Raw genomic sequence first — 24915 nt, 5'->3', positions numbered from 1 at the left:
AGACTTGACTGTTTTTCAATGTTGGCTCTCAATAGCAACACTGACAAACTGTTTAATAATGCTCCTTATTATATGTAGGTTAATCTCATTTAGGTTAATCTCATGTAGGTCAACCTAATGTAGGTTGATACTTTTCACAGCCTATTTTTCTAGTAGTATCAAGTACGACATTGTAATGAATTAATATAATAGTCAATATTAAAATTTCCTACAAGCCAGCGTAGCCTTAGCTCTCCCTATTCTTTCTAATCATGGAAATTCATTCAGTTTATCTATTATGTTCATCAAATTAATACTTGTTACTCTCGTGAATGTTTTCATGGAGGGTTTGCACGCTACACAAATTTGAACATTACAATACATCGTAAATCCAGGCTATTGGAATCTATGATGGTTTGAAACTCTAGATTAGTGGTTAAAAGCTTTATTTGTAAATATAACGATCGATCGACTATATCAATCTAGTAATTGGCTAGTGGATGTCCTTTCAATCAATTATTTTAATCTCATAAACAGTGTCAGCAGCAGCAAATAGCCACCAACTTTCTTAATTTTTCAATTCATTGATTAACAAGAAAGCTTCAAGAATAAAGATTTTTAACAAAGTTTCACAGGTGAGTCCTGATGTTCAAGTAGCCATGGTAGTAGCACTAACATACCTACAATAATAATGAATGCCCATTACCTCTACACTTTTGCGTTTAAAAACTGGCTACAACTATCTTACTTTTTGACTATCAATTCGAGTAGTTAAGTAAATGAACAGATTTAATAAGATATTGCAAGTACGCCGTTCGAAATTAAACAACTATACACAAGTGCTACAAGTGTTTTCATAGTACATTTTGTAAGGCTAATTAATTATTTTATTATTCTAGATTTTTATTTGTGTTATGTGTTTGTGTCTATAACAGAACCAATAATGCATTCACTTATCACAAGTCTGCAAGTATTGAAGCTAACCGCACAAGTTATTAGAATAAATCCTGCCTCTCCTTCAGCTAAGCTATGCCATTTATCTAGCGATGAGCAATACCCTCATCAGTCACGAGATATCAAAAAGCTTTCAGGAAAATACAGTAAAGGCCAATGATATGGGTTATAAAACAGCCTATTGCCATGTGACCAACTGCAACCTTATCAACATATGATTGCAAATTAGGTGCTTGCTCAAATTTAATTGGACAACTGCCAAGCTTTATTTTCACGCTTGCCTGCTGCAGTGGTAGTTAACTTTCATTAGATAGATTACGAGCAGACGTTTAGTACTCTGACTGACTACTAGTTTCGAAATGACTGGACTGTGGTGTCTTCTATGTTGCTTACTACAGGGATTATTTGTGGAATCTACTGAGACAGTTAAACCTAATATTGTCTACATTATGGGAGATGATTTAGGTAAGTCGTACTTGCTACAGGTCTGTTGTAATGTGTGACAGGTAATCTTGCTACAACACCATGTAAACAGTGCCTTAGCTGTGCAGTTTATCAGTCAATGGGCATTATACATTTGTATTAGCCGTTTGTAAGTCATTGAATGATTGCCAAGTCATGCTGTAAACTTGCCGAGTGTGCAAACAATCAATTGACACAAATCTTTTCATATTGATTATGGCTTTTTCCAGTTCACAACATTCATTGCAGCTTAAACATTCATAAAGCTTTCAGACTGCTTAGGATCTCAAAGCATTTCGTGACAGCATGGAACTATAATTGGTTTGCTTCAAGAGGGTTTCCAGCTTGAGCTACCCTCTACTACCCTTGAGGCACCCTCTACAACGTATCTTAGCTATGAAATTGAAGGCTAGCTAAGCGCATAGCTCACCTAGGCTTTTTAATGGCATCTTTTGAAAAAATTGGTTGGACAAATGGGCGATATGCTAAACACTGCGGGTAGAGGAGTCGGTGAGAGAATAACAATGTTTCGTGATCACTCTGCCATGAAAAGGTTTTTGTTTGTTGCACAAAAGGCAACCCTGCAATGTTTTCTGATAATTGATGGCCATTGATAGTCCAGTCAGACTTGTCGTACAAACTAAGCGTGTCTTTACAAAGCTTGTGGTTTGGTTAATCAGTGCACCTCCATACAATGAGCCTTTTAGTGGATTTCAGTGAGCGTCTTCATATTAGAATGGGTCTCTATAGTAGATTGGTCATAATTTTCTCCCATATGTATGGATTATTTATCTCCAACTTATTTGCTAAAATAATCCCACTTCTAACTAGAATTCAGACGAGGGAAATAACCAGTTCTTAGATAACAGCCTGCTAGGCTATGAGCTCAGTTTTTGGGCGAAAGATCCCTCTGGCCAAACCAGAACCAGATTTACACCCACGCTAGTGCAACATCAGCTTCTGTGGTGACGATGCAATCAAAAGACTGCTGGTGCAAGTGTCCTAGCCACCCTATTACAAGTTAGGTGATTACAGTGGATATGCTACAAAGTCTGCTGACGCGCTATAATGACTTACTATTCTTGTAGAGTGAAGAGTGAGGGAAAGGGAGGGAGTGAGAGAGAGGGGGTTCAGTATATCACTTATATTACAATCAACTCGGTATACATGTTGAAGCATGATTTCTGACATTTTGACATACAGCGGACACTTCTACAACATAAATAACCACTATAATAATATAAGGGATGTACATTATACGAACAGTAAAATAGATGTAAATAGCCTAATTCGTTGCAAGATTTTCAAGAATCTTTCAATTTAATGGCTGTACAGTAACTGGTATTATTGGTTAGCATCAATAACTTTTCCCTCTTTTTCTTATCACTTACACTTGGTTTAGGGTTCAACATTACAGTGATTTTACATTAAGTTAAGGGACGCACAAATTCGATGTCAATTTGAATTGAATGTTGTAACTTTTTTCTACACAGCAAGGTCTATACTGCAAAGAATCAAAGAAAAAATATTGTGGACGTCTAAAACGAAGCAAAACAAAAATATATCTGTACTATAATAATTTCAGTGCTTGTCTGTCTATCCGAATTCCGAAGCTAAGTTTAGTGGTTAGAATAAAAGATTGCTTTTAACGCGACTCCAACTCGTAATATTCAACCTGGTACACACTCTACCACCTGCACCAATCGACCGTCTTTTGGTATTTCTGTGTAGTTGTGCAGCTACTTATTCTCTGTGCTTTATCAGCACACATGACGGTCTCTCACAACACACTAGACTCTCAGGGTACTGGTACATAAAACAGAGGTTTATGCTATATGGAATTTCCTACATAGTACAAAGGAAAAACTTTGCATAAATTATTTATGTAAACTGGAATTTACGTAAAAGGAGGTTTACGTTGTGAGAGTTTCTACTGTAGGTCTACTAGAAAAATGCAGATTATTGCAAACGGCTTTTATTTCTGAACTAGAACATGTTCCTTCTGCAATGTAAAAATGTTTTAGATGCCACCACATTGCCATAATCTGTCACAAGCAATGATTAATATGATTAATAGTATTAATATTAATAATAATATTAACTATTATTACTATTAACATGAGGTTGTTATTAATATACCAATAAAAACCTTACGATACCTTACACAATCATTTATCCTCCCACATAGCCATGGAGTCAGTGTGTTGAGCTTTGCTGCAACGATTTTGATCCCATTCAGGAACCCTGATGCTATTTGGGTCTATTACCACCAACTTTGCCATTACAGGTTGGAATGATGTGGGATTCCACAATCCAAAGGTGATAACTCCAAATATAAACAGACTCGCTGCAGCTGGTATTGAACTGAGCAGTAACTATGCCAATCCCCTCTGCTCAGCGTGAGTTTTGTTTGCTTACCTCCTGTACTGTAGTACCTTCCATTGTCTCTACTCTAGTAACTCCTGATGTTCTATAGTACCTTCCATTATCTCTACTCTAGTTACTCCTGATGTTCTATAGTACCTTCCATTGTCTCTACTCTAGTAACTCCTGATGTTCTATAGTGCCTTCCATTGTCTCTACTCTAGTTACTCCTGCTGTTCTATAGTGCCTTCCATTGTCTCTACTCTAGTTACTCCTGCTGTTCTATAGTGCCTTCCATTGTCTCTACTCTAGTTACCCCTGATGTTTATAGTGCCTTCCATTGTCTCTACTCTAGTAACTCCTGATGTTCTATAGTACCTTCCATTGTCTCTACTCTAGTTACTCCTGCTGTTCTATAGTGCCTTCCATTGTCTCTACTCTAGTTACTCCTGCTGTTCTAAGTGCCTTCCATTGTCTCTACTCTAGTAACTCCTGATGTTCTATAGTACCTTCCATTGTCTCTACTCTAGTTACTCCTGCTGTTCTATAGTACCTTTCGTTGTCTCTACTCTAGTAACTCCTCCTGTTCTGTAGTACCTTCCATTATCTCTACTCTAGTAACTCCTGATGTTCTATAGTGCCTTCCATTGTCTCTACTCTAGTTACCCCTGATGTTTATAGTGCCTTCCATTGTCTCTACTCTAGTAACTCCTGATGTTCTATAGTACCTTCCATTGTCTCTACTCTAGTAACTCCTGCTGTTCTATAGTACCTTACATTGTCTCTACTCTAGTTCCCCTGATGTTCTATAGTACCTTCCATTGTCTCTACTCTAGTTACTCCTGCTGTTCTGTAGTACCTTCCATTGTTTCTACTTTAGTTACTCCTGCTGTTCTATAGTGCCTTCCATTGTCTCTACTTTAGTAACTTTGCATGAATACCAAGTATTGTTTCCTATTACAGTTCACTGCTATGGCTACTTACTACGGTTAGTAAAAATATAGTTATTACCATGGTTACCTATAATCAAACTGACTTGCAAGTTACAATTGATTCTACATACTAGTTGTGCGACATAAAATATAAGGTTTGAGAAAATGCCTCTCTTGTTATATGAAGGAAAGTTCAAACAACAACTTCAAAATTTGTTAGGAACAACACTGTTTTGTAAAAGTAATAAGAAGTTGAATGAACTTAAAATAAAATGGATACACAATAAAAATATACATCAAGCCAATTCAAACTAGATTTAGTGTAACTCAAAGTAAGTTATGCTGTGTATTCTCATAACTCTCGGTATCACATAACCTAAACATTGACAAGTCCCTACTTCTGTTGATATGTTTTTAAGGTGAAGTAACAGTGAAAACCTCTTTTTACAAATAATTTTTTTGTCAATATCATTTTTACCTCTATTTTAAATTTTGCATTCTTTTCTACCGATTTATATAATATATTTGTTTTAATTTTGCATGTAATCACATGAATTATTTTTCACTCTTTGCTTAGGTTTTAGAAGAAATGAAACAAACTACAATATCGTTTTCTTATAAAAAGATATTATTTCAGCCTACAGTTATTTTGAAAACTAAAGTGAATTTTGGAATGGTTTATTTTCATATGTTAAGTTTTGTTTATATTATTATTCTTTATGATGGTTACCTGCCGTGATTAGCCACTGTGATTACTTGTTATAAATAGCCATTTTAGTCTTTATGATGGTTACCTGTCGTGATTAACCACTGTGATTACTTGTTATAAATAGCCATCTTGGTGACCTGCTGTAGTTACTGTGGCTTCTTACTTTGGTTACTGTAGCTGCTTGCTGTAGTTACTTTATATAGTCACTTTGTGTAGATACTGTAGTTACTTACTATAGTTATTTACTGTGGCTACCTACTGACTCACTGTACTCACTGTAGTTACTTACTATAGTTAGTTACTGTAGCTACTCACTGTAGTTACTCACTGTAGTTGCTTATTGAAGCTAGTTTCTTTGGCTACTTACCACGCTTACCTATTTTGGTTAGTAGGCTACATGTTATTGTAGTAGATGTTGAGGTATACAGTGAGTTAAACTCACTTGTACATATCAACTTACTTTAAGATGAGAAGAAAGCAGCTAGACTACAAGACTCACTGCCACACCTAACATATTGGTAATTTCAGACATGTTCGGTGTGAAGGAAAGGACGAAATACATTTGCCAGATTTTTATCAGAGATACATTTAATTATTTGATACACAGTATATGAAGGTTTCAAGCACTTCTTACGTGTGTTTTTGTGTTAGGTTAAAAGTGAGTTAATCTCAGCTAACACCTCTATTACAATCAAGCAGTTAGATACTCTACTTTGAGCTCATCTAATTGTGTTGTCAAGCTTCATCATGTATAACCTTATTTGCATATGTTGTCTCATAGTTTTACAAAGCAGAGTTTAGGTGTATGAAATGGCCTAATCAATTTATCAGTTATGTCAAAAGCTTACTGAGTTAATGTTTATTAAAGGTCAAGATCGGCTTTGCTGACAGGTAAAAATCCTTCCAACAATGGCTTTCAGGTGAGAATTATCAATTTATAGGTTAAAGTTTGATACTTTCAGGTGGAGTTACTAAGCTGGCAATAGTCATAAGCTTAGATGTAAATATTTTTTAAAGGTCGACTCGCAACGAAATTCATATTACAGTTATTTAATATCAAAAGGTATATCATGTCTTACTCTGCTGTGTTGTAGGTGCAAAATATGTGGAAATGTGATTACAAGCTCTTAAAAGCTCAAAAATGGAGAGTTAACTGCAGCCATCACGAAAACGTCGTAGCTTGGGATCTCTTTATTTCGATAACGCCCTCGAACATTGTGGTTATTGTTTTTACACGTGATGTTATCACATTAAATTAAAGGCCAATAAAAGGCTCAAAATAAAATGTCTCGTAGCACTAATTCATGACAAACACTTCAGGTAACCGAAAAGCCCGTACTAAATATAGATGCCCGCTACTTTACAGTTCTGTTTCGGCCTGGTCTAATCATCTAATCATAATCTGATCATGTGACCCATACTTCCTGCCAAATGGCGCAAACAATTTCTGCATCACCTTTTGACTATCACAGGTGACCAACAGGCTCCTCATGTTTATCAGAGGATGATATGCATTCCTTCGAGCTAAGGTTGAAAAGTTAAACAAATTTTCACGATAAGTTTTGAGATATCAGTGCTCAAAGTGACAGCATTACAATGACGATGAAATAGACGCGTAAAGACAATAAATATGGTTTATTTAATGTGTGAAGAGTATTTGTAAAAACATGTTGACGAATGAGGTTGCATGAAAGTGTAAACAGAAGCCATCGTGTTCAACTACGTACCATTTGACCCATTTTGGAAAAGGATTCCAATCTACGGTTCAACAATTCTATGATTCCAATCTGATTCTACAATTTATTTTTGTGATGGCTGCGATTAACTGTTGAACATTTTTTAGCTTTAAAGAGCTTGTAATCCCATTTCCACATATTTTGCACCTACAAAACGACAGAGTTAGAAATGGTGAATCTTTTGCTACCAAATAACTGTAATGTGAATTTTGTTGCAAGGCAACCTTTAAACCATAACTGTCATGTACAACTTTTATCGTATTTACTAGGTAAATTAGACACGCTGATTCCGATTTTGTACTCAAAATAAAGATTAGTCCACTAACTTTCAGAGTAATGAAGGCTTTTTTACAGCGTTCTAATTTTGGTCTCGAAAACAACACGATTGGCACAACAAGCTCCACCCATAAATACATGATATAACCTAGCTTTTTAGGAACAGAAGTTACGTAGGGATGTTTAGACCGATTTAGAATAATAGAGATGGGTGTTTTAAAATCCATTAATATCTAAATTCAGCCTTAAAAATAATCTCAGTCTTTTCTGAAAGGTATATAAGCTATTTAACATTGCACATTTAAGAAAGCGCGATAACAACGCTAGCTTGTGATAAAACTGCGCTTTTTGAGCTCATTTTTCTTGGCGTTCAGCCTATTTCAACATCATGCAACAAGCTACGAGCAATTTTAAATAGTTTATATACCCTTCATAAAAGCCTGAGATTATTTTACAGGCTGGATTTAGATAATAATGGGTTTTAAGACACCCATCTCTATTATTCTAAATCGGACTAAACATTCCTAACTTCCGTTCCTGAAAAAGCTAGGTTTCGTCACATATTTATGGGCGGAGCTTGTAATGCCGATTGTGTTGTTTTCGAAACGGATATTGAAACGCTTTAAAAAAGCTTAAATGACTTTGAAGGTTAGTGGACCAATCTTTATTTTGAGTACAAAATCGGAATCAGCGTGTCTGATTTACCTAGTAAATACGATAAAAGTTGTACGTGACAGTTATGGTTTAAGATAAGGTTAATATTTATCTTGGGTCATTATGGCTAAGCTGACTCGGCTGACTGGCTTCTCCGTACGTCTTTTTTGTGGATAAACAGATAAGAATAGCCTAGAGCGCTAATGCATACCATTATAACAAACAGAACTATTTCTCTTAACCGTATGTACCTTAACTGTGTGTCGCTTAACCGTATGTACCTTAACTGTATGTCGTTTAACCGTATGTATCTTAATTGTACATCTCTTAACCATATGACCTTTAATCGTATGTCACTTAACCGAATGTCGCTTAGTCATACGTCTTTTAATCGTACGTCTTATAATCGTACATCTTGTAACCGTATTTATTCTAGCTGTGTGTTTCATAAATGTATTTTTTGGAACTGTATCACACACACCCACCAATTTATCAATATATTTATTGTATGTTTCATAGTTTGGGTTGTTTAACCCATGTGTATGATTTGAAGGAAACTTTAGTGTGTAAGTGTGCAGTATTTGTATTCTTATTTTAAATGGTTATCACTGCTTAGTCTAATGGCTCATAATATATTAAGATGACGAGTACAGAACTACCAACCTAGTGTGCAGGTAGTCAAGACCAACAATGTTACGAACTAGTCTTTTTGCAGCATGAAGTAATTTTAGCTCAGTCACCAACTTGCCTCCCTTTAGAGCACACAACTATTGGACAGCATATGCAAGAAGCTGGCTACGTAACCAAGATGGTAGGCAAGTAAGTATTTATAAGAGTTACTATATCAGACACTAGTTTATGATTGATAGTTTCTCTTCAAATTTTAATGGCTGTTCGGATCTTGACAGTTTGTTTGTAGAACAAACTAGTTTAATTCATTTTATTTCGACTAGTAAACATCTTTAGGTGGCATATGGGATACTGTCTTTAGGTGGAAAATGGGATACTGTCTTTAGGTGGCATATGGGATACTGTCTTTAGGTGGCATATGGGATACTGTCTTTAGGTTGCATATGGGATACTGTATTTAGGTTGCATATGGGATACTGTCTTTAGGTGGCATATGGGATACTGTATTTAGGTTGCATATGGGATACTGTCTTTAGGTGGCATATGGGATACTGTCTTTAGGTGGCATATGGGATACTGTATTTAGGTTGCATATGGGATACTGTCTTTAGGTTGCATATGGGATACTGTCTTTAGGTGGCATATGGGATACTGTCTTTAGGTGGCATATGGGATACTGTATAAAAGACTGCCTACCCAAGCAGAGAGGTTTTGATGAGTATCGAGGAATGCTCGGTGGCTCCAGTGACTATTTTACCTGGGGTAAGGGTCATTATTGGTTTTGTTATTTTCCATTGGGTCAACTTGAAAACTGCCCACTTGATTGCTTGACTCGATTTTTATAAGCCATTAATACCAAATACTAAATTTGGTGATCCTAAAATAATATTTAGAGAGGAGGAGGTTGAATGTTGGCGGTTTTCCCTTATGTAGGAAATAGTATGGAAGCCGTAGTTGAACTTCAAGCCTCAGCAGGTTTCTTAACCCATTCAGGACTAATTAGTTATTGGTTGACTGCTCCCCTAGCCCAATTAATTTTTCACTAGCCTTACAATTAAAATAGAGCTACACAAAATTGAGTATAACTAGAGTTCTTTTCAAAATAATCTTGATTTGTTTTTTGCAGCTTAACAAAGACATTCCAGGTTACAATGTGATATAAATTTTTGTGCACCTTTACAAATTTTACTGACCACAATTTCTAATAATTCTGTGAACTTTTTTTTTATCAAAATTGTTTTTCATGTTTCGTAGCAGCTCACAAGCAGTTTTTTGATACTGACATTGTTGGACCTATGTTAGATTGATAGCAAACTTTATCAGCAGCAAATAAAAAAAAAGATTTCTCAATTCCGAGTAATCGAACAGGTGTTACTAGCTTCTAACCAACACTACGTCACTGACAGTTTTATCAATTATATAATCAAACAATTTGTTAATTTATATTGAATTGCATTGCAGAGGTTATTATGAATATATTATGCATAAAAAATACTCAAGTTACCAGCTAACAGACAATCAATTACCAGCAAAAAAAATAGGTGTAAAAATACAGTAAAATATATTGTAAAAAATACAGTAAAAATGAATATGCATGAAAACGAAACAATATATACATGTATAATAAGGGTGTGTTCATTAAAAAATTATGACACGGTGAGAATTATTTGATGCCAACTACACATGCATATTTGCTGCCATTATAAGTTAGTTGATGCAATATTCATCAGATATTGGTGTTGAAGCCATAGGCTCATCATCAACGGCATCATCACTCACAAGCCCTTGACTGTCTTAACCTTCATGTAGCAAATATGATACAGCCTAAAAAAATTGTGCTTTAGTAGCTTTTCAGGGTAAATACCTGATAACAAATTGAAAATAAGTAGTCTACTGCAGCTAACAATTGGTAATACAAATTGCAAATATTTTTTGATACTGTAAATATAAACACAAAAAGTCATGAAGATGATTACTGTGGTAAGTGTCCCCTATCGACCAATATTAGAGCCTAGTGGTTGGGGCTAGTTTATAGTAGATGTTGAGGTTGAGAACTATATGCTTGACTAATTGTGGGTTGAACAATTGGATATAAATGAAATAAGAAATTTTTATTATCTTGTAGTTCTACAAGGAAATCATAAAACTATTGTTTATTATGGGGTAATAGAGTGATGAGTTCATGCTGCAAAAAGATCTAAATTTTATTGGATTGAAAATGTTATAATCATGTGTATCATGAAAAAAATCCATATCTTACACTGTTAGAATAAAGTTTGTTAGAAATTCACAAGAAAAATTTCGGCTTTTTATCGTTTTTTTTTCGGTAAAATTCTATAAATAGCCACATAAAACTTACCTTCTTCCATCAGAAAATTTTTATTTTCTTCTTGAACATTACTTTTGTTGCTATTTTCTTCCCCTGAACTGATTACCGCATCTAATTCACTTAAAAATTTTGCCATCGTTCGGATAAACCTTTTCCAAAATGGCGATCATCAAATTTCCAAAACAGTTGATATCTATCACATAATTTGTTAGTTAAAACTTTCTTGTCCAATCACATATTTGGTATCAAAATGATGCCCAGACTCTTAAACTTCGTTTGGTGAATGAATAAAACCGATGTACCTAAACAGCTAAGCAATAGAGCAAATCAAAGTTTAACCCGAGTACTTCGGGAATGGGCCCTGGAGAGCACAACTCTTCCCGAGGTATTCGGGAACAGTCCTGAGTGGGTTAATTGACGATATATGCTAGGCTACTGCCTTGGAAAAAGCCATTCTAGTGAAAAGAATTATGAGGTAACATGAATTGGATACAAAGAAGTGTTACAGTTGATTCAAATTGAAAATTCCAAAATGTTAACCCTTTTGCAGGCAGAGCGACATTATTGTCGTTTTGTGATACTGACGACAATGGGCGGAGCGACTATTTTGTCGCCACTCGAATGTTTTTTAAAAATCAAATTTTGGTTGGCTTATTGCCTTTTTCCATTAAATTCTTTTGCCACTAGTACACTACTATATATTGGTTTTTGTTAGAAACTAAAACATAAGCCGTCTTGAGAAGAAAAAAAACCGATCGTTTTTGCAATATTAAATGAATGAAAAATCCAAATTGAAAAAGTCTTTAAATAAAATTGGTAATTTTTTTTTGCAGCTTGTTTCTGTTTTTGTTTCTGCTTTCTGAATGTTTTCCCAGAGTGCAGCAACTTTCTTTTAGTGCCATGGTGCCCTCCAAACAATATTACCCACGCCTCTCTAATGCTGCAAGGAGTAGTTGTGTTAGTGCTAGCGGTAATAGGATGATATCAGCTGATTGTGATAACTTTTTAGAGTTAGTAGCCAGAACTAATAGTGACAGTGAATCTGGTTCAGATTGTTATTGAAGTGATTTTGTATCGGAATCTGAGAGTGAAAGTGATAAAGAAGCTAGTAACAGTTTTCATACTCATGGAGGTGGCAGTGATGCTAGTGCCTGGACTACTATCAGAAATTTATATACTAATCAGGCCTCTGCAAGGGCAAATGTTTTCAAAAGTACCATAAATAGAGAAAAAGTTATGAGAAGAATTGACTTGAAACACGTTTATTTGTATTTACCTGTATCATAAACAATTAATACACCTTTACAATATCATAAATAAGAGTGTATCAGAGATTTTTTTAAAATCGATTTTTGGAAAATTAATTTGCCCAGTGGGTCTCAAATAGCCCAAAAACTTGCCTGCGATAGGGTTAGGATGGGTCCCTGGTGATTGTTTAGATGCAACCTTACAGATTGTTTTACGAAAACAGCTGCCTGCACAACTAAAAGCAGTTTAGCACCCTGCTTCTATCGAGGGCACCCTAGATATATCAAAGACATCATGGATACATCAAGGGTTGCAAGTTTCCAGCCACCTGCTACAATAATTTTTGATATTAGTTAAGAAGGCAGCTCACGCTTCACAAACCTCAAAGGTTGACTTGCAACAAAATTCACATTACAGTTATTTGTTATCAAAAGATTCACCATGTCTTACTCTGCTGTGTTGAAGGTGCAAGATATGTGGAAATGTGATTACAAGCTCTTAAAAGCTCAAAAATGAACAGTTAATCGCAGCCATCATGAAAACGTCATAGGTTAGAATCCCTTTATTTCGATGACGTAGTCAACTCGGTGTGGTTATCGTTTTGACACGTGATGTTATCACGTGAATTGGAAGGCCAATAAAAGGCTCAATATAAACTGTCTCCTAGCACTAGTTTATGACAAACACTTCGGGTTCTACTGGAAAGCCCGTATCAAACATAGATGCTCGCTACTTAACAGTTTCGTTTCAGCTTGGTCAAATCATCTAGTCGTAATCTGATCATGTGACCCATACTTCCTGCCAAATGGCACGAATAATTTCTGCAGCATTTTTCGACTATCACAGGTGACCAACAGGCTTCTCATGTTCATCAGTGGATGATATGCATTCCTTCAAGCTAAGATTAAAAAATTAAACTAATTTTAGGGTAGGTTTTGAGATATCAGTGCTCAAAGTGACAGAATTACATTTATTGAATTTACGTTTATGAAAACTTGATGAAAACATTTTTGGAATGTGTGAAGTATATTTGTGAAAATATTTCGGCAAATGGTGTTGCAGGAAAGTGTAAACAGAAGCACATAAGGTTTAGCTATGTCCCATTTGAGCCGTTTTGGAAAGGGATTCCAACCTACGGCGTTTTTACGATGGCTGTGATTAACTGTTTGTTTTTGAGCTTTTAAGAGTTCGTAATCACATTTCCACATATTTTGCACCTAAAATGCAGCAGAGTGAAACATGGTGAACCTTTTGATACCAAATAACTGTAATGTGAATTTAGGTGCAAGTCAACCTTCAACAGACTGTAATTTCGATGGTGTCTATAGCTACTGCATGTGCTCTATAAAATTACCACAAGTCAAAAAAGTAAATGTGAAAGTATGGTAATTATAGACATGTAGGTAAAGATTTTTGTATAAAGTACATGTATATATTATATATTATTGTATATTGAGAATAATGTCGTCTTACCCTTAACACAAAACTTGATGGTAATTTTATATTCAAACTCGGGGCTTCTACCAGCCATCAGGAAGTTTGAGCAATTGCTTTAAGATCTTAGCCTTTCACATTAGCTTATTTCTCAACCACTGACTTGTGTTAGTTTTTGCCGATATTTGGACAACCCACATTTGATGTGCAGGTGTCATTGATTCTTTGGTTTAATGCGTACTTATCAAACAGAAAATTCCAGACTTTACGGCAATCATAAATATGTTTATGTCAAAAGTTGGATGTGACTGCATCTAACAATTTGTATTATAGAGAGGGTGTTCATTTTTACTTTGACCTTTCATAAATTCTGCTCTACAATTTTAAAGTGTTCTATATAAAATACTATCAGATTAATGAGTAATGATGTCATTAGAGTTGGGAATAGTACTAAAGTTGTAGTGCTCAGTTGTTGGAGCACTATAAGATTACAGCAGTATAGAGCACACAGTTTTACTTATTGTATTGTCAAGCGTTGGCCAAATTATTGATTCAGCTATGTAGTTATAAAGAAGTTTATTAATAAATCCTACTCAGTGTGTGTGTGCGTGCATGTGTCTCTGTGTGTGTCTGTCTGTCTGTTAGCCTGTATAAACACTATGACTTTCCACACATTTTGGCCCGATTCTGTCCAAACTTCACATACATGCCTGCTGTGCCCCTCGCCAGTTGCTATAAATAATTATCCTTTTCTGGGTCTCCTAAATACCCACCTGCAGGCTATCAGATTGAAAATGAAAGACATCCTGGACATCGCTGCGCTCTTGCTGCTAGTGTATATATAAATACTATCCTTTAGCTAGTAATGAAGGCATCTAAAGTAAGGGGAATACTTAAAAATAAAAGGCATAAAATAAAACAGGTCTTCCCATGCTAGAGAAATTTTATTTTCGGAGCGTTTCAGAACAAGTATAAAATATCTTGGAACCCTCTAACATTTTTCTGGTCAGTTCAGGATGTGTCTAGGAGTAGTGACAGATCTCAGTTAAGAGACCTTGTTAAATACCCATTGAGCTCTAGATGTGACCACTCATCTTTAGTAGTCATGCAGCATTCTCGAGAATTTAATGATCAGAATATGTAACTACATGTGGTAGAAAAACATGTTTGTACTATTCCCCAGCAAGACGTTTTTATTGTCAGATGTTTACGCGAATTTATTGATCAGTTTCCATATTTTTTGCTGACTACTCTAAGTATTTTTGGAACTCAGAGAACTTGGTTGCATTTGTCATTAAGTTAACTTAAATGCAGTTTTTGACCTCTAAACTATGCTAATTATATTTGTAGAAGAGAGTGGAGTCATGTTAAGATATAATAATAACACGCCACATCTACTATTATATTTGTAGAAGAGAGTGGAGTCATGTTAAGATATAATAATAACACGCCACATCTACTATTATATTTGTAGAAGAGAGTGGAGTCATGTTAAGATATAATAATAACACGCCACATCTACTATTATATTTGTAGAAGAGAGTGGAGTCATGTTAAGATATAATAATAACACGCCACATCTACTATTATATTTGTAGAAGAGAGTGGAGTCATGTTAAGATATAATAATAACACGCCACATCTACTATTATATTTGTAGAAGAGAGTGGAGTCATGTTAAGATATAATAATAACACACCACATCTACCAGATGTAGATAAGAGCCTTCATGAAACGGTATGAGCAACTCAAATACTTTTTTACTTGTCTCATTTTGAGTTCCTTGGATACAGTGTCTATCGGGTATAATTTTTTTGGGGCCCTCGCAAAGTATTGAAGGGTAGCATTTTAAAATTACATGCGCTTATATCAAGGAACTCATATTTTATTTTTGCAGTGATCATGATGTTGAAAAGCGTAACACCAGTTTTTTCAACAAACACTCACCATGCAATCTCCGAGCTGTGACAAATAGAAGTGACTTCTTTCAGCAAAACTCTGACATATCATATATGATGTCAATGCTGACAACTAACCAATGCACGAATGCGCGACAAAGTGCTTTTGTTGGCTGCCATTCTTCTACATTTTTTTATCTAAGTCGCCCTGCGTGTTTTGGCTACTTAATATGACAAATAACAATATCGTAAGGTAGAAGCGATATCTTACTGTTATTGAGAACATGGTTGTATTCTCGGGCAAACAAATTAATGAATTGGTATAAAAACTACAAACCTTTACTAGTGTTTAAGCTGTATAAAGGCATGTGATCTAAACATTCCTGTTACTCTAGCTGCTGGAAACCAATTTGTTGACAATTGTTCAATATTGTTATATTTATATTAACCTTGGTGTTAATTCTCGACGTTGTAAGTAAACGTATCAGTTTGGACAGCAAATACCAATACCATTTATCATAATAAGCCAGAACCATTTGATATAATATACTTGAGCTCTTTTAATATAAGTAAATTACAGTACTTTTCGGACGATTACTTTTTTCTGATGATTTGAGCCATGCGGCTTATATAAGGGTAGGGCTATTCTGTGGCTTTTTCTTTCACCTTTTATTAACCAGAATCTCCAGTTAGTGTACCTTTAGTGGTGAAAGAAAAACGAAACAATGCCTAACGTTACTGTTATGTTAGACACTAGGTTAAAAAGCGCGGTTAATACGAAACAGTGCCGATAGGCACTGTTCCGTTTTAAACATCAAAGTTACTGTCGTGTTAAAAAGCACCGTCCTGAGTTCTGCGGCCTATACAAAGGTGCGGTCTACGTATTGTTTTATTATCGTTTTTTTGGAAAATAAAGCAGATGCAGCTTATATAGGGGTGTAGTTTATAGTCCAAAAAGTACGGTATGTATTAGTAATGCCTATAAACAATTTGGCAACAAGATAAAGGTTTTTCTCAATGCTCAGTGACTTTGTGTACAGATTTTAGACAGAAGAGATGCAGTAGAGATGATATTATCCCATCAAGGAAACCCTAACCCTTTGTTTATGATGATAACACCCACTGCACCTCATCTTCCAAGACAGGTATACAGTAATTCCTCTTACCTCACGGGAGGACGCTCCAAACCCAACCACTCAAACTTAAACTAAATTTTGTAAAAAGTCATAATTTTAACACTTGTGAAAACTTCAACTGCTTTTTATACTGTCACAATTACTGTACACGGAAGTACAAGTGTGTTTCTTCCACACTCGGTATAGTTGTGCAATGCATAATGTATACGTTACTGAACTCTGAGAGAGGTCAATGAGAACTGAATAGCAAATCATGGCTGGGTGAGAATCGGAAAGGCAGAGTCGCCGCTCCAATATCTTTGAGTCGATGGCAAAATGGGAAAATGATGGAGAGAGCTTATTGGCAATTCTCTGTAGTTGGAGGAGAGATGTTCAAGTTCCATTCTATAGTTGAAAAGTTGTTTCGAGTTATTCTTGCTATAGATTCAATTTTTATTACTACAATCAACCAGCTCGTTGCTAGGCAACTTTCATATCAATAGACTGTACATTCGTATTCATGCCTTAGTCATCAGACTGACAAGTGTATCACAGTGTATGTGTTTACAAATAGGACAGGAAAACAAGAGGACAGCAAAACCTCTCAATCCAACAAAGCCATAATAATTGACCTTTGTCAATTATTATGTCGGTATGAGATGTTTAAAATGCATGCTATTTTAAACCTCATTTCCATGACTTGCTTATCCTGTCACTATATGCATTTTATGATATGCTGTGCATATCATGTATTTTTCACATTCTACCTAAATTTCTTTAAGGAGTATTTGGTGGGAATGTAAGTTGAAAGATTTAAAAAATTTACTAAAAGTTATGTATCACAATTGCAGGTGACAGATGGCATGTTTAATGTTCATGATTTTCTAAATGCATCCGACCCTGATCAGAATGAAAGGAGGAAATATCTAGGTTAGTAGCACTAGTTATTGTGTCTAGTTAGCTCTAGTTAACTTTAGTTAACTCTAACTTTAATTAACTCTAACTTTAGTTAACTCTAACTTCACTCAGTTGAGTTGGTTATACTCTTCTAGCATGTCCGACTGTGTCTATGATAACTGTGACTATCATTTTAAGGATGCTGCAAATAATAACAATAATGAAAATAGTTACAGCATTAAAGATTAACCAAACTAGCAGTTGTCTGATCATGTGAAACTATAATTGATCTCTTACATTTCTCAGTAGAATGAACCTCTTTGATTTTATTATTTAACAAAAACCTTCATAAGGGAAAAGTGATAAAATTATAATATTTTAAAAGCATGGAGTAAAATATAATGCTTTTTAAAATAATAATGCTAAATAAGGAGTGTGAGTATATGAGTAAATTAGAAGATGTAAAAGATATAATATGTACATGTATCGTTGAATAGTCTGAAAGTTAAAGTATAGAGCTTACGACTGAATGTATTTTAGTTTGATGGACCATATTTATAGGTAACTACATGTATATGTTAACATGTCATGTAATAGAGTCTTATGTTTGATCCCCAAATTTTAGCCCATTTGAAACATTAGTCTTGTAACTTTGTCGAGTGTACATGCATGTTTGACCTTCACCTCTAAGCATCTATGATCTCAACCATCCATTTGACTTTCACGTGTCATTATTAACAATGATTCATCTGTGTTTAGTCTTAATATTGAGTCTGTATTTTTCAAAGTAGAATAATTATATATTCCAGGACTAGTATCAGCTTTAGACGATTTAGTTGGAGCAACTCTTCAAGCTTTAGAAGATGCAAATATGCTCTCCAACACCGTCATTGCCTTTCAGTCAGATGTGAGTTGTCTTATCTCTGTTAAAAGTTGTTATTATTCAAATCAAGCATCAACCACTCGCAATTAAAGGGTAGAACTGAGTGTTATATCTTAGCCCAGTAAAAAGGGCTACTTGTGCAAGTTTAATTACGGGACAATATGGAATATGACCATATATGGAATATGACCATATATGGAATATGACCATACGAGAAAGTTGTCGATGCAGCTGCTTGGTGGTCGAGTATGCGTGAGGATGCTTTCAAGAATAACATCACTCAGTCGTTCTCATTGGATCAATTTTAAAAAGCGTTGGAAAGGTCGGTTAAAAGTAATAGTGAAAGCAAGACAAAAGGTGCCAAGCCGGAAGAAGGAAATAAAAAGGGAAATTAAATTAGATTTGAGTTTATTGTAAGATTATAACTTATTTTTAGGTATGCGTTTAGTATCTAAATTCATTTAAGATAAATTTAAAGTTTATGTTATGTCACGTAGCATCATGAAAGTCTAACGTACTAAACGTGTTGCCGTGACGTCTCTCTCACACCCTGTTAGCCTCTACCATCCATTAAGTTTTATTGCCGATCATAACCACTAAATAAATGTTACTTTGTTAGCGTAGATAGTGAATTAGATCCAATTTTTCCATCAAAATATCTTGTTTTAATCGGTTTTTCAGAGGATGGGAATGGATAAATATGTTTTTAGCTAATTTATATATCAAATATAGCCTTGAGATTCTAGAGATTTGGCGCATGAGCTCAGTCTCAGAATGCATTAAACTCGTATGTAGAGGTATGACTGACTGTAATGGCATTTTAGATGTATTTTCAAAACTTCTAATTTTCAATATCCTAGTAATACAGTGTTCAAACTTGTGGCAGGTGGCACGTATGTATCTTTCCCTATTGAATAGGTAGAGCTTGGCAAGTGGCTAGCAGTTTTTTGTTAATACCTAGAATGGTGGGACCTCTGTAGCTCCTTACTTTGCCAAATCCAAAGGCTACGGCAACAATTACCCTCTCAGATCAAGCAAAGGGTCTGTGATGGAAGGAGGAGTCAGGGTGCCAAGTATTTATTTGGATCCAAGGCTAGAAAAATCAACCCGAGGCACAAAGAGGGATTTTCTAATGCATATAACAGATTGGTTACCCACCTTTCTTGATCTTGCTGGAGCAGAGCCACCTAAAAGTAAGTTGGCATCTTTGAGTGCACATTTTCACTTCAACTAGAGGTTTGGGCGAGCTGTTGTACAAGTAGTTGTTAAACAATCTTCCATAAAATAGTACAAGCCTACAGCTATGTTAACAAAGCGTTACAGACCTAAACTATTTAAATATTAAATCGATCCTTCTGACTTAGAGCCCTCACCTCACCCTGCTGCGAGTATATTAGTATTATCAGTTTAGAATACAGTCATACCTCAGCATACGAGCTTAATGCATTCTGGGACTGAGCTCATGTCAATTTACTCGCATCTCAAGGCACTATTTCTTATATAAAATAATTAAGTAAAATTTAATCCGTTACCATATTATGAAAAACTACCTAAAAAGGATATTACAGTGGAAGAAGTGTTTTTAATTGTTATAATTCAGTACAAAGTAACAAATATCCATTTAATTGTTATGATCTGCAGTAAAATGCAACATCACTCTGTACTCTACCGAATGGAGCTTTTACCTTTGAGACAGGCTTTGGGGATAACGGTGGTCTGGGAGACTTGGGAGCAGTGTGTTTGGACATACAGTAAGTTTTTGTGACCCCGCGTAATAAAAACTTTGAATCTAACTTGAATATCTTAAGCTTACTAAGCACGAATTTGAAGCTAACTTTTAATCTTTTACTAAACTTAGTTTAATTCTTTAGTATCTGTTTTCAGTTATGTGTTTTTATCTTTTGTGTTAACTATAACTTTTAGCCAACATCAAAAATTTTTTTGAAAAACTGAATCGATGATTAAGACTGAGCAATGCCGCTCTCAAAAATGGCCTTTCACATACCATATAGTGTAGTGGCCTTCGAGAACAGGTTCTCTCGTATCTCAAAGATTACTCATATCTCAAGGAAGAAACTTGCTAGAAATTCAGCTTCTATCTCAAGTTTTTCACATTTTGGGGCACTTGTATGTGAAAGTATGACTTTATTTGGTAATCTTAGACAAGGTTCTATGACAATAGAGATGAAAATGGTGCAACATGCAGAAGTAGTAAAGTTTATTTACATGAGCAGATTACTCCCATATGAATCAACCCTTTTTCTCTCAACCAATTTTACTCAAGTGATAATCAGACCTTTGTACTTTGTTACTTTTGTTTTGTACTTTAATAGCAGTAAATGTGGTAAATACCTAAAAGTTTATCTATAATATTTTGTTATTCTCACTTGTCACATTTATCATCTTCCTATGGACAAAATAAAATTCAAAAACTGGTCATTTTATTTAAGAAGACGCAATACCACCAGTTGTCAAACTCTGTTAAGTTGGTTGGTAATACAATATTAGTTCACAGGTATAATTGGTTTGTCAACGGTTGTACGTGTTAGTCTACTATACATCAACTCAGTATTGATTAGATGTAAGGACTGCAGACGTAAGGGCTCACTTTGATAAACAAAAAGCGTCTCATTTGGTCCCACTTAGATTTTTTATTTTGCATCTTTTAGATTGTGAAAATGACCTTCAACTTCTGCATTTATAAAAACCTGGTAGCAATACTAGAATACCATTTATGTTATAGATATAGACGGATTGTCACAGCGAATCAATCTTGGGAACTCTTACCAGTCAGCTGATAGATATAAGGTGCGTGACAGCTACCTTGTCAACTTGGACACCATGGATGATAATGAGACCGTAGCGGAGTGTACCAACAGGGATGGTGCCTACAGGTAGAGCTACTATTCTCAATGCAGTTCTAGAAAAAGCTATTGTATTTGTTATACGAAATAGGCCGCAGTAGTTGACTTGTATAAGAGATCAGCTTTCTATGCTGCTGAATTGGCTCAGCTGTTTAATATGTGTAGTCGAATAATGTGGCAGGTTACTTGCTTAAAACTGTCAGACATGTGACAATTCTATTTTGGAGAGATTAGTATTGAAATATTTGTGCTTGATTAATGTTTTGTGAGCATCTCAATGGTCATCTGTAACTTTTAGTAGTCATCTGCTACTTTTAATGGTCATCAGTAATCCTTACTGGTCATCTGTAACTCTTAGTGGTCATCTGTAACTCTTAGTAGTCATCTGTTACTTTTAATGGTCATCAGTAATCCTTACTAGTCATCTGTAACTCTTAGTGGTCATCTGTAACTCTTAGTAGTCATCTGTAACTCTAAGTGGTCGTCTTGAACTTTTCATGGTCGTCTATAACCTTTAACCGCCAGAGTAATAATTGTAAATAAGCTCTAGTTTATGGGTGGTGTGTCATTAAAGGTGGAAGGACTGGAAACTGGTCTATGGTGTTCAGTCTACGTGGACCTTGAAAGAAAACAGCCCGGATGATTACAGACGCCCAGAAGAATCTCCAGAATTGCCAAGCATCTCTGGTGACAGCATGGTAATAGGATCTGGAAATGCAACTGCAGTGAGAGGACTTTTTAATATACGAGGTTAGTTTACCATCATTTCGGACATTGCCGACCCTGTAGAAGTCAGTGTTCCATAATCGCTGGCTGTATTATTAAAAACTGTTAGTAATTGAACTATTCAACTTGTTAGCTAGTAGCTGTTTAGTTGCTGTGTATGTTTAAATTTTCAGCTTACTGTGACCTCTGCTGAGGGTGACATAGATGATGTGCTTTTATTTCTGATTACTGCAGTAACCAAAAGTAGTGGAGTTTTTTTAAATACAGTAACTGTCTTAGTTATGGCCTGCCAAATTTCTGTCCATTCCTACTCACGACGATCTTTAACAGATTCAGTTTCACTTCCTCGTTGAGCAGACATTGTCACAGGAAACACTGTATGCGCGAAGTACAGTAGTTGCTCCTAATAATCCGCTCCAGGAACGATGACGTTATATGGATTTATACATTATAAGAACAGTAAAATACATGTGAATTGCCTGATCAGTTTTAAGATTTTCACAAACTCATCTCTTTGGCATACAAAAAGGAAAAACTAGACTTAACCTTCTAATTTGTTGGCTGTACCATAACTGTAAGATTATTAGTTTGCATCAAGAACTTCTCTCCTTTTTTTGATCAACTTCACTTGTTCTATAGACTATGATTGTGGTAATTTTGCAATAAGTTGATGGGAAGCGCATATCTTTGACGTTCATTTACAACGATTTGTTTTTTTTCTAGACAGCAACATCTATTTAGAAAAGTAAAACTACTATCAAATATTTTATACGCTTACAATAAAACAAAACAAAAAATATATATTTACTATAAAAAAGCTGCGTCTACCTATCGCCATCTGTCGTATCCAAGGGTCAAGGTTGGGATAACAGATAATTTTTGATGTCACTCCAACTCGTGAGATTCAGATTGGTAGACTGACCTGTCTGTCCTGACTGACCTGACCTAGTCTATCACCTTTAAGCATTTATGAACAATTGCGCAGCTACGTATTCTCTTTGCTGTCGACACATCTGACGATCTATCACAACAAACTGAAATTTTATGGAACGCAGCCATGCATCGTTTTTTCTCTCACAAATGCGGGAGATATGCTCATATTCTAAGCGAATTTGAGAACTTGCTCCGACTTGACACTCTACGTTATACGGAATTTTTTACTTAGTACGAAGCAAAAACTGCATGAATTTTTTGCATTATCTGGAAATTACCTTATAAGAGGTATACGTCTACTGTATAGATGATGACCAAAAAGAGATTTCTATTTTTCATGCATATTTTATATTTTTCGTATTTGTACCTTTGTATTAGTTTGTATTTTTGGCTTTTAATACTAAACAATAGAGATGTATCTGTAGCCTGTATCGTATGTCTTGGAATCTACTACTCAAATGGGCTGTCTAAGTTACAACTGTTCTCTCTTACAACTAGTTGCTTGGAACAAATCTAGATGGTAACGCAAATAGCGAGTGTAAAAATATATTGTTACTTCATTTTCTCAACTTGCCTAAAGTGCTAGAACATCTTTCGACTAAGTTTTTAGATTTCTTCTGAGTTAACTATTAACAACCAGCAGTAGCTAAACTACATCTAATATGTCGGTTTTCATCGTGACTGTCGTCTGTGTACACTTGTCTGCAAGTTGACCATCAATATATCAGCAGTGGCATTTTAAGTTTGCTCAGCCCAAGACGCTCATGCTGCCACTCCATCTAAAGATACATCGCTGAACAATTGAGTTGAATCAACCAACCTCATCACATTCTTAGTTACTGCTGTTGACCATGTGCTCTTTTTTCAGATGATCCAAGTGAAACGCACAATTTATACAACAAATACCCAGGACTTGTGAGCATGATGCTTGACATGTTAAAGAAGGAGAGAGAGCGTATGGTAGCCAGTGTTTACCGGGATACTCAGGGAATTACTGATGATAACACTAGTAAAGTTGATGGGGTTTATATTCCTAAGTTTGGTTATTGCAACAGCACGACTGACTTTCCTCTTGAACCAAATTATCCTCAGTGTAGCCAAGCAGCCTTTTACAAGATCCAAAATGGTAAATAGCTCTCAAGCCTAAAGTGCTTGTCTTAATAAACTTTTTTTTACCTAGGTAAATTAACTGTTTTTAGGAGTTGTCTACTCGGGCAAATATTTGGCAATATATAAAAGGCTCATTTTAAATCTGTCTTGAACCAAATGCAGGTAGTTGCACCAAATTTTTTACTTGATGTTATTTTCCATTCTGTTTACACAATTATATAAAATAACAGTTCGGAATGAGTAGAAATCTTTACTCAGCTTGATGGTGTTATACCATAAACTCGATAGGAAATTAGTTCTACATCTTGATTCCTGTACTCAAGTTTGTTTGTTATAATCTTTGAGATTATGAGATTATCTAAGGAAGGTGCCGTTTTTTAATATATAGTTACAATTATTTTTTGTTAGCTTGAATCAATTTTATGGATTCAAATGACTTACCTTGTAATATATGTCAATGGTATGAATAATGTTTATTGTCATAAAAGTATCCCAATTAATGAGTTGTCATGGTAGACAGTTTTTTATTTAATTTTAAATTTTAGTTTAACAGTAACTCATTTCAAATGTACCAAGTTGATAAGCTAGACAAAGATGACAATGATGCCTTTGTCTAGCTGCATGAACTGCTTTGTTAATAATAATATATTTATAATGTTTCCTCTTGTTATTTTCCATAGTCAAGGAAGTATTACAAACCAATCCATATTTGTGGTGTCTGCAGGATTTTGATAATAGATTTACATTTGCTGCATGAACATGGTTGTCAGCCAGAAAAAGAA

The 24915-nt window shown here is 35.2% G+C and overlaps 1 protein-coding gene across 2 annotated transcripts; it reads left to right on the top strand.

Annotated features, from left to right (window-relative positions):
* Positions 1–1289: 1289 nt before the first annotated feature.
* On the top strand, positions 1290–24780 carry LOC137387473 (arylsulfatase B-like). 2 transcript variants are annotated; one of them, XM_068073904.1, is made up of 14 exons: positions 1338–1398; positions 2227–2415; positions 3683–3794; positions 6269–6320; positions 8782–8885; positions 9358–9458; positions 15368–15444; positions 16646–16750; positions 17572–17650; positions 18427–18524; positions 19462–19693; positions 21244–21394; positions 21939–22114; positions 23892–24780. In XM_068073904.1, the coding sequence occupies exons 2-14, from the start codon at positions 2367–2369 to the stop codon at positions 24155–24157; spliced, it is 1602 nt and encodes a 533-aa protein (XP_067930005.1). In that variant the 5' UTR covers positions 1338–1398; positions 2227–2366; the 3' UTR covers positions 24158–24780. The 2 variants fall into 2 exon arrangements, with proteins under 2 accessions (XP_067930004.1, XP_067930005.1); XM_068073903.1 differs by lacking the exon at positions 2227–2415 and having other exon boundaries at positions 1290–1398.
* The last annotated feature ends 135 nt before the right edge of the window (positions 24781–24915 follow it).

Source organism: Watersipora subatra, chromosome 2 (genome assembly GCF_963576615.1).
Source record: "Watersipora subatra chromosome 2, tzWatSuba1.1, whole genome shotgun sequence".
NCBI lineage: Eukaryota > Metazoa > Bryozoa > Gymnolaemata > Cheilostomatida > Watersiporidae > Watersipora > Watersipora subatra.
This window is presented reverse-complemented; position numbering and strand designations above follow the sequence as displayed.

What these genes read in the sequence shown, in the direction of transcription:
- LOC137387473 (XM_068073903.1), top strand. Translation starts at nt 1,293, where the DNA reads ATGACTGGACTGTGGTGTCTTCTATGTTGCTTACTACAGGGATTATTT. An exon ending in CAGTGACTATTTTACCTGGG is followed by an intron (nt 9,459 to 15,367) that starts GTAAGGGTCATT and finishes TTATATTTGTAG; the next exon opens with AAGAGAGTGGAGTCATGTTA. An exon ending in ATAAGAGCCTTCATGAAACG is followed by an intron (nt 15,445 to 16,645) that starts GTATGAGCAACT and finishes CTTTGTGTACAG; the next exon opens with ATTTTAGACAGAAGAGATGC.